General features: G+C 34.8%; 1 protein-coding gene across 1 annotated transcript; it reads left to right on the top strand.

Annotated features, from left to right (window-relative positions):
* The first annotated feature begins 27 nt into the window (after nt 1-27).
* On the top strand, nt 28-7352 carry LOC143348232 (malate dehydrogenase, mitochondrial). The gene is made up of 7 exons (XM_076778231.1): nt 28-48; nt 629-689; nt 755-1050; nt 5943-6200; nt 6745-6877; nt 6978-7180; nt 7272-7352. Exons 1-7 carry the CDS (start codon nt 28-30, stop codon nt 7350-7352), a joined length of 1053 nt encoding a protein of 350 aa, XP_076634346.1.
* Nucleotides 7353-11351: the final 3999 nt, after the last annotated feature.

Here is an 11351-nt window from a genome sequence, read left to right as displayed (position 1 = left end):
ATGCAAGATTTAGATTGAACACAGAAGATGGCACCACGTCCTCTCGTTGTAACACATTGGACTCTAATAAAATTTATAAAAATAATAAAAATTAATAGGTTCATAAAATTGATCTAAATTTATTTTTCATTATCGAATAGCCTTTTTTGTCCGAAATTGTACATACATAAATATAAGTGCAACATGTTTCGTTTTATTGGGAGAATATTGTTTTCTTATCACTGAATTTTACAAACACACCTTGTTACCAGAATATAAATTCATTTATTATCTTGTTTTTGACATTTGTTCATAGAATGTCGTCCACTTATTTGATTTTGTTTTATATTTCGCATCATTTTTGAAATTTAACATAAGAATAAGAGAATCGTATGCAATGAATTACAATCACTTGTTCGAAGTGTCAAATATGTACATTGGTAAAAAATGTTGAGTATCTTTCAGGAATATTTGAAGTAACAGTAAGAAGAAAATGTTTTATAGTAATATGTTTCCGACTACAATTCGAACGTCTCGAAACTTGGTTTTACGCCTCCGCGGAGGGTTTTTTCGTTCATCGATCGAACAAAATACTGTTTTGTTTGTAAGAACGAAACAGTCCACTTCAAGAACATGTTTTTTTACTCAGTTTAAATCTTTTTCTTCGAAATCTATGAAAGTAGCCGTTCTTGGCGCTGCGAGTAAAACGGGTAAATAATTTAGGTTATATCTGGTTAATCATTCGTCTTACATTTATTACATTACTGTACCGTAGGAAATTGTCTTTCATTATTTCTAAAACAATCGCCTTTGATCGACGAATTGGCAATTTACGATAACAAATGTACCTATGGTCTCGCATTGGATTTAAATTACATCGACACGGGATGCAAGGTTAGCACTTGCAATCCATCCGAAACATGTTTGAAGCAGACGCTCGAAGGGGCGAAAATAGTAATGATCGTTGCAGATCGAAAAATCGGGAAAGAATTAAATCCAGATGAAATACTGAAATGCAATGCGGATACATTGTCGGACTTGTTACCAAACGTCATTAAATTTTGCCCCCAGGTAAGCGAATAGAACCTTAACGATTATAATGTATACATGTATACAGAGTGTTCGGCCACCACTGGGAAAAATTTTAATGAGAGATTCTAGAGGCCAAAATAAGACGAAAATCAAGAATACCAATTTGTTAATGGAGGCTCCGTTAAAAAGTTATTAATGTTTAAAGTTCCGCTCGTACAGAATTTTTTTCTCGAAAATGCGCAAGATTTTGGGGGTATGTCTATTCACCAAAAATGATTGTAATTGACCCCCGCAACCGAAAATAATTTTTCCAGAACGATTTGAAATTTTTTAATTTTGTCGAAAAATTTCACACCTTCATGAATTTTTTTCTAGAAAGTGGGTAAGATTTCGGGGGTATGTCTATTGACCAAAAATGATTGAAATTGACCCCTGTAATTAAAAATAATTTTTCCAGAACGATTTAAAATTTTTTTTTCGCCGAAAAATTTACCCTGTCGATTTTTCTTAAAAATTTCTTTTTCATTTTAAGTGATTTTGTTTGACGCTCTACAGAAAAGTTGTATAATACTTTTTTGCAGGTATCCATAATCTCTACTTCAGCAAAAAGTTTCACTGAAATATATTCACAATTGTAGGAATTATGGCTGTTTGAAAATTGGACCATTTTTATGGGGTTTTTTTCATTTTGTGGGGATAAGGACCAACTTTTCGAATATTTTTGCAATTTGTACATATTCTTCATCAAAATACGCGTAGTTTGCTTTTTTGAACATTAAAATCGTTCAATTTGTTCAGAAGTTATGACGTTTTAAAGATTCGCATGAAAATTCGGACAGACATTTCTGGCCAGAAATTATATTTTCGGTAAGGAATTTTTTTCTCGAAACTGAGTAGTATTTCGGAGTTATGTCTGTTGACCAAAAATGCTTGCAATTGATCCCTGCAACTAAAAATAATTTTTCCAAGACGATTCGAAAGTTTTTTTTTTCACCCAAACTTTCAGCACTTACTCGAATTTTTTTCTCAAAAGTGGGTAGAATTTCGGAAGTATGTGTATTTACCAAATATGATTGTAATTGACCCCTGCAACCGAAAATGATTTTTCCAGAACGATTTGAAATTTTTGAATTTAATTGTTAATAACTTTTTAACAAAGCCTCCATCAACAAATTGGTATTCTTGATTTTCGTCTTATTTTGGCCTCTAGAATCCTCTGTTAAAATTTTTCCCAGGGGTGGCTGAACACCCTGTATATGTATGTATTCAGGGTGAGTCATCTAACATTTGCACTTCAAATATCTTTGTTGTTTTTAAAGATACGTCAAATGTCTTGAGGACAAAATTGAATGGTATAATGGGGCTCACATAATGCTAAAAATATTTTTGTTTCTATGACATTTTTTTTAAAGAAATCAAGGTCACTTTCATTTTCTTTAAAAAATTTTTTTTTGTACTGGTCGATCGTAGGGAAATCCCCAAGTAAAGTTGGGCAGTCGGTCGCGGGGAATTTCCGTGCTTGTGTATTACTATCGAAACGGTTTTATAAAACATCTTTTCTTTGCTACCTTTGTAATTTCGCTGTATGGTTTATTGAACCCGAATAAATTACATTTTGTATTACTATAAAACCACAATTAGGAATTCAGTGACTATAATTATTCAAGGTCATTCAAGGTCACGGTCGGAGAAAATGTATAAGAATTTAAATATGAAAGCAGAATCCGTTTAAAGCAAGTAAGACTTGTAATAGACATACTAAGGTCCTTCTATGTTATTGGATGATTTTAAACATCCTCTAGCCGATTACACTGATATTTACTATCAGTGTGTTTCCAAACGCGATTCCGCTATGTCTTACTCAATGATAGAAAGATGCGATATGTTATTGGTTTACTGTGAATGTGCACAAAATGCAGTGCAGTCTCGATTGCTTTATGAAGAAAAGTACCCTGAGCGAAGCTCTCTTTCTAAACAGACTTTATTATTATCTACAAGTTGTTTAAAAGTACTGGAAGTGTAAATGTAAGAAAGTGTAAACGCAAGAATCCCACGACTAGTGAAGACAATGAAATTAATGTTTTAGCAACGATAGCTGTTAATCCTCATATGAGTACGAGAAAAATTGGCTGAGAAGCAGGCATAAGTCAAAGTAGCGTAATACGAATTCTGGCCTGACATAAATTTCATTCGTTTCACATATCGCTACATTAGAAATTACACGGATGTTATTTTCAAAATCGAATTAATTTTTGTCAATGGGGATTACATAAAAATGAAGCAACATTCCAGTAATCATGGCTCAATTAATCTACGGAACGTCCATTATTGGTCTGTTGGTAATCCGCACTGGCTTCGAGAAGTTGATCATTAAAGACAATGGAGACCATACTTCATTATCGAAACGATGACAGGGCAAAAATGTTCTCAATTATTGCAAGAAGATCTGCCAATTTTGTTGGAAGATGTCCCTCTACAGAACCGTTATGATATGTGGTACCAACATGATGGCTGTCCGGCCCATTATGCACGAGTAGGAAGAGAAACATTGGATTCTAGGTTTCCAAATCGATGGATTGGACGAGGTGGTACTGTCTCATGGCCGGCGCGTTCGCCTAATTTAAATCCATTGGATTTCTTTTTGTGGGGTCTGCTAAAAGAGACCGCATACGCGAATGCTCCAACAACAGTTGAAGATATGCATCGGCAGATCATCACAGCATGTGCGAATATCACCTCGGATGTACTTGTCAGAGTTCAACATTCCTTCAGAGCCCGTTTACAGCAATGTATCGACGTAAATGGCCATCATTTTAAACATTTATGAAATACAGATATTCTGCTTTCATACTTTTTAAATCTTATACATTTTCTCCGATCGTGACCTTGAATGACTTTGAATAATTATAGTCACTGAATTTCTAATCAAAGGGACTATCATTGTAGGTGTTTCAGAAAGGGTGATTCTATTTAAAAAAATGAAGGTGACCTTGATTTCTTTAAAAAAAATGACATAGAAACAAAAATATTTTTGGCATCGAGTGAGCTCCATTGTACCATTCAATTTTGTCCTCGAGACATTTGACGTATCTTTAAAAACAACAAAGATATTTCAGGTGCAAATGTTAGATGACTCACCCTGTATGTGTATATGATCAGTATCTCGTGATACTGTCGGAAGCGTTTCATACGCGACTCCATTTATCTCGTTTGATTAATAGAATTATAATTAATAGAATCTGAAAACGGTAAGTAAAGTATAAAATTATAATATTATCTTTTATCAATACCAACACAAGGAAGCTTTGGTATCATAGTTTTCAATTAATCCTTACTACTGTTACTCTAATATACACTAATTAAACTATTTTCTTCAATCTCAAACTTCCTAGAACGAATTGTTGGCATTTTCTCGTCGGAGAATTACTGATCGCAATAGCGATTTCCTTCGACCGACTTGCCAATTTAGTGTTCTTTTCTTTTTTTAATTTCATTCGATGTTTAAACGATCGTTTGATCGAGAAATTTTAATTTAATTTTCGCTTGCAGGGCTTCAGTAAAAGAATAAACCCTTAGACAGTGCAAATAATTTATTGGATTTGTAATAAAAATATATACAATGAGAATACAAATTAAATAGAATTTTTTATATGGAAACACATTTATATCCCTTAATTTGTGCATATAACCACCATTTTGGATCTAGAATTTTGCAATTTAGACTTGAGATTCGTGATCAGCAACTTCGAAAACCTCTATATTATAATTTTCATGCCAATCAAATGGTGCCTTGACAATTGGCCAGCTTCTTCGTGATTTCGACCACTGTGCGCCATGCTTTATACACGGCCAAATATATCTTCTTATTTGTAGTAGTTTGCCTCGGCTTTTAACGCCCCCGCAACTCCATTAATTACAAATTGACTGTTTTCGACATTCTTCGTGACAATTTCGACAAGGACAAGGATATTTATCGCTGATCGTTTTCCATTTCCTTTATAACGATGACGCGTTTCTTTTTGTGTTTCGTTTATTTCGTACGTTCGAGCGATTTTATCCTGTAAATCTTGCGAAATACTGATACGTATACCATTGATACGTCACAGGATTTTCAATTTCAATCGACAGTGGTGCTGTTTTTTGAAAATGCGGTAATAAGTCATTTTTTAAAAAGTATACTCATAATGAAAAATTTATTCACATATATTTAACTGGTCATATGGATTATGATTTGGCATAATTTTTTTTACAAGTTGTTAATTTTAGAAACAACTAGACGGTTCTAAAGTGATCAATTTCAAAATCGTCCGAAACTAAATTCATCGTCTATAACTGTGTTGTTTTTTTAAATTAAATGATGAGCGATGAAATCAATTTTACCTAGTATGTACTTGAATTGTAGCAAATTACATTTTTGTATCTATGATAGTTTTTGAGTTACGCTTATTTGAATGTTTCGAATTTTCATTCCATTTTTTAATTAGGAGTGAAGCGAGATGAAGGTTTCATTTTGGTCTCATTTTGAAGACTAATGTCTTGCCTTCATTCCTAAACAAAAATTAGCTGCTACTGCAAAAATGACAACAATAAACGTTTGCTCCGGTATGTGCGAGCGTGAACTGATCCACATTAAATAACGTAATGATATCATGTAGTAAGTCATTGAATTTATAACAACAAATGCCATCATACTATGAACAAAAAGATTTAAAAAAATTACCTTGAAATCTTCTCCACCACTCCACCTATAACAATTATTTATACCAAATAATGCACCCTTTTAAGTAAAACAATTTTTTTGATATCTTCAATACTTCGTAAGATATTATATGTGATCAGTCAGAAAATGTTTTTTACCGCATTTTCGGGAAACGGCATCACTGTGCGTCGCGTCAAGTGCTTATTTGCCGTTTTAATCTTGTTCATTTCAGGCTATGGTCGCGATAGCAATGAATTCGATAAACAGCTTGATACCACTGGCAATGGAAATGTACAAAACAGCTGGAGTTTACGAACACAACCGCCTTTTTGGCGTAATCAGTCTCGACTGTCTCAGAGCGAATACTTTCGCCGCGGAAGTTATAGGCATCGAACCAGAATGCATGACAGTACCTGTGATTGGTGGAAGTTGCTCGAAGACATGTATTCCTATATTTTCTCAGGCAAAGCCTTGCAACAAGATATCCCAGGTAGATGTGTCCAAGTAGTTTGAACATACAATCCGTGCTAAGCTTAGTTTGAATCGTTTAAAACAAAGCAGTTGAATGTTCAAATTATCCAAGTAAACTTGATTATCTTTTCTTATTTAATTATAATATTACATTTAAGTAAGAAAATTTTCTAAAAGAACAACAATTTATTTAAATTAAAATTTTATCAAGTTTAGAATAAAAGGATATCAAAATACAATTGTTGCTATATAAAGGAAAGAAAGAGTAAAAAAAATTCAATACGTTTGCTCACTAAGTAATAATTGTTATTATTGGTGATAATGATGTAACTTGAATGCAACCAAGCTGTTCAAACATTTGAACAAATTGAATTTTGTGAAATTTTACCAAATATTCAAGCTATTTGAATAATCAAATACTTGACATGGTTTGAAAAAATAAATTTTGTCTTGGTTTAAATTACAAGTGTTTCGATAGCGCTAATTCCAGGTTGACTATCCCTCATTAACGTATCGTAATATTCTTATTGATACTAAAACTGATCTATTTATTTATTGATCAGGATGAAGCTAGTAGATTGACAAACGCGGTAAGAACGACCGACGAAGAGATATCGAAGATGAGTACAGGTAAAGAAAGTACATCGTTTGCTATGGGTTTTGGAGCAGCCAGATTTTGCATGTCTCTTTGCAAAGGTATGCAAAGTATATTCGTGCTCGTACACTTCACTTTACGCGGGATTTGTTTCATAATTGGACATAAAATATTACGTTTCGTTATTGCTCGATCTCTTAGCTTTACGCCACCAAAGTGGTATCGTGGAATGCGCCTATGTTCGATCATGTGCGATACCAGAGGTAACGTACTTTGCTGCTCCTTTGGAATTAGGCCCAGATGGAATTCAAAAGCATTTGGGTATTCCACCTTTGAACGATTACGAGTGTAAGCTCCTTAAAGCAGCTATACCTGTTTTGAAAAACGCCATCACGCTTGGAGAAGTAAAGGATCTATGTTTCTTTTGCTAACAAGTTTTGCGAGACTTTGAATAATATGAGAAAAAATTAGATACCGTTCTTTATCGTATTACAGGCTCTTGCTCTTGGTCACGAGAACATTTCAACCGAAGAAAATTGCACAAGTACACCTCGTGTATTACACTCTCCGCAATAACTTTGTAGTACGGAAAAGACGAACGAAATTATTTGTACAAATACATAAATATTATGCACGGCTGATAAGAAGTTTCACGGGACTGCAGAGAGGTAAAGGGAGTTCGACACGCGATTCTGTTTGATCTTGTTTGTAAATGTGAGATTTTCAGCCAATAGACATTCCTATTTTTTATGATTAGTATATTCGATCTGGGCAAAGTAACCAATCAAACCTGTATTCCTTTTATGGAACATCTTGACAGCCGCGCACAGTACGTGTTACTGTCTTTCCGCGTAAATTTCGCGCCGTGCTGTAATCTTTGTTGTTCTCGTACAACGTGGACGAGGCAAATGACTTTTTCTACGAGAACATTTTATGTTTCTTCGCGGTTTACGATTGGAATGCGTTCGTAACTTACAGTGCTCTGGAATGACCATGCTCCGACTCGAGTCGGCTGACCCGAACAATCTTAAACGACGCGACGGTTTGTCGATCTTGAAATTCCGTCTGGAAATTCGTCTTTTCTCACCCGTCGTGACTCTACCGTTTCATTCATGCTGATCATTATTGACGATAGTTATTGCAAGACACGCGGGAGGTAGCCTTGGAATGATTTACGATCTTATCCAGCTGTACCACCTATTAGAATTAACCTTATTTCATTATGGCTTAAAAGTCGACAAGCTTTCCATTGACGTCCAGCTGCTTTATTTATCGATTCTGCATTTACAGCGCTTAAATAACTTATAGCTTTCAAAGAAAAAGTAAAACACGATCTTTTCACGAGAAAGTAACGAATCGAGGGAAGCGAATCTAATTATCACCCACACTGTCCTAATTATCGTCACGTTTACATTTAAATTGATTTAAATCGATGAACAAAAGATAGATTCTAAAAGAAAGTGGCAGCATCGAAATAACATATAGTAGCTAACGAAAGCATATTTAGCATATTAAACATGTATGTTAAACTAAAGTGTTTAAAACAATATGGCATATCTATAGTAAAGCATCTTTAAACAACAGACATTCAGTCGATCCTAAATCGTCGCTTGAGTAAGAGTAACATTGAATTGTACAGTGTAATAATGAATGGGAACACTAAGAAGTCAAAAATGCAAAAGTGTGAACGTGAAATAATATTTAAATTAGATAAGGATGGAAAATCTTATAATGAAATCGCGAAAATTCTAAATAGAAATAAGTCTACAATACATTACATAATAAAAAAATCAGAAACCCAAGGAACCATTGCAAACAAGGCTGAAAATAAAAATTTGCTGCTAACTTTAAGTTTTCTGCACTTTTCTTTAAATTTTCTTTTAAGGTATTTAAATAAATTTTGACATCTACTGAGTCTTCGATGAACACTAGTTCCCCAAGTCCGGATGAGGACATGCACCCCCATATACAGGCTCCACCACCTCCATGTTTGACAGTAGCTTGGAGGTTCTTTACGTCCAATTCGGTATTGCGTTTCCTCCATACTAATACTCGACCATCTGATTTGAAAATGTTAAATTTACTTTCATCAGAGAACAAAACTTGGTCCCAAAAGTCATTATCTTTATTCAAAAATTCTTTTGCAAACTCTAATCGTTTCTTTTTATTCACTTCACTGATGTACGGTTTTCTTCGAGCGACGCATGCCGAATATTCAGCATTGTTCAAGATTCTGTGAACTGTTTTTGAACTGATATCTTTATCATAATCTTTTGCAAATAGTGCTGCACTTTTTGAAGAATTTATTCGCAGATTTTGTTTTATTATATTAATTATTTTCCTTTTCTCTCTTTCCGATAATTTTGGAGGTCGACTGCTTCGTATGTGCCAACCGTAAAACCGTAAAACGACTTCTTTGCACTATTTCTCCTACCTCTGAATAAGATTTGCCTTCCTCATACAACGTAAATATTATTTTTCTTTCTTCCGGTGAACTTCCTTTTCCTTTTTTTGACATTTTCAAAAGAATCGTGAAAACAACAATTAGAAACACAATCAGATTCGCAGACAACGATTGAAGTGACTATTGGGATCGACTTCATTTGTTTGAACAAGAAACTAACACTATATTTTCAAAAAATGTTGGTAAATAAAGATTTTCAAATGTGTGCCAATACTTTTGTCCAGGTATCAAACAATGATAAAACAGATTTTCATTAATTATATGTTTTCTATTTTATGAATTTTGTTCTGTCTTTGTATATAGATAAATGAGACATTGTAAATAATGATACGTACAAAAAAGAAGTGATATAAACAATTTTTTCAATAGTTTTTAACGTTTTTATACCAAATCGCGTGCTGTACCAGTAATTATGCCCACCACTGTATATCGAAATTTTTGCACCGTTCTAACGGTGATGCGTTAATTATAAGAAATCCTCACAGGTTTCATACCGCGGCACGAGTTCTACTCGTTCATTATATGTATAACAACGAGCAACATGACCAGAGTCGCCTGACCAGGGAAGCGTTTGGATCTGATAAGAACAAATACAATCTGGTTTCAAAGATTCTAGAAGTGGACGCGGTTTTCGAAGAGCCACCGCATCACCGCGTCTCAGGTTACCAGGTAGATACGTGCAACAAAAGTAGAAGAAACTCGTCCTTTCCGCATTCCCGACACGCCGTGGTGTTCCCAAGTGTGCGCGGCGACTGCAGACAAGGTACGGACGACTGCAGCTGGCAACTCTTTGGCAGAAGGGATTATTGCGAAGCTGCGAAGAAGGAAAAGGCGCGGGTGTTGCCTATCGCAAATCCTGTCTGAGCGTGTCTTAAACTCTCTACATTCCAACGCGATTCAACCTTAGCCACGTCGAGCGGCCAGTAGTATGACGGGACGGTTACATCAGAGAAACCTAGCGTGTATACAGCTCGTATTATTATAATATGAGTTATTCACTTAACTCGGAACTGTTTGCTGAATCGTACCATGTAACACACGAATTCGTTCGTTCTGCCAGCGCTATCGGTACGCGCACGCTTTCTCGATTATCAAACTCGTTTGCGAATGCGCGCAATCAAACCTTCCATCGACTGTTTTACTTTTCTTTTTATCGCGTCATTCGTTCCTTCGATTTCGTCACGTTCGCGCGTGGACGCGAAGCATAACTCGACGCTTTTAATGAGACATCGATCATGACTAATGCGCGTCTTAAATAGTTTCGAGCAACGATCCATCTTTTTACCGTGGACGCACCGGTCGGCCTTGATAATATAAACGATCAGGATCGCCTCGATGGTAACGAACGTGGTGTCCGCGCACAATGTGCAATAAACCAGCGGACAATATGGCAAGATAAATATAGGGGAAATTTTCTTAGCGACAAACGCTTAAAAGTTTACAAATGATAAGACGTTCGTGTAATTATAAAGTTTACAGGGTGAGGCACCAATTAGTCCCCACGGGTTTTCAATTCCTTTCGATGGACTGACAAAAAAATTGTTTCCTATCGAAGTTGATCAGTATTTAACTAACAAGGAATTACAGTTGCTTAAATTTAAAAACAAATTGATTCTCGATACAAAATTAAGGTCACTGTTATATTTTTAAATGGAATTGGGTATTTTTGATTTCATAGTATTGTAGGTAACATCGAAACGATTTCAACGACTTGCTTCACGATGACTTTTAGATACACAATATCTGAGATAATTCAGCGATACATAACACTAAAGCCTCGCATTTAGACGCAAACGAATGAACGTAAACATTATGAATGCTCATGTATTCAACTTCAGAATTTAACACATAAAATAAAAGAAAAATTTATACAACACCAAACTGAAAACACGCATGTTAAAAAGGTGCTTGTAATTAGTAATTAAATTAAATGTTCTAATTGCATTCCACCTTCTGCAACGCAAAGTTCTACTCTTTGTAATAAAGTCTTATGTATAGCTTCAATTAGAGAACTTCTTTGCACATTTCTATAGATTTTGTATAAATTTTCCTTTTATTTTGTGTGTTAAGTTCTGAAGTGGAATAAATGAGTCTTGGTGTCATGTATAGTC

Source organism: Colletes latitarsis, chromosome 11 (assembly GCF_051014445.1).
Source record: "Colletes latitarsis isolate SP2378_abdomen chromosome 11, iyColLati1, whole genome shotgun sequence".
NCBI lineage: Eukaryota > Metazoa > Arthropoda > Insecta > Hymenoptera > Colletidae > Colletes > Colletes latitarsis.
This window is presented reverse-complemented; position numbering and strand designations above follow the sequence as displayed.

Bases quoted from the DNA above. Each gene is read 5' to 3' on its own strand.
- LOC143348232 (XM_076778231.1), top strand. From the start codon at position 28: ATGGCACCACGTCCTCTCGTT. The intron at 690-754 runs GTAAATAATTTA...ACTGTACCGTAG, and splicing joins TGGCGCTGCGAGTAAAACGG to GAAATTGTCTTTCATTATTT. The intron at 6,878-6,977 runs GTATGCAAAGTA...TCGATCTCTTAG, and splicing joins TTGCATGTCTCTTTGCAAAG to CTTTACGCCACCAAAGTGGT.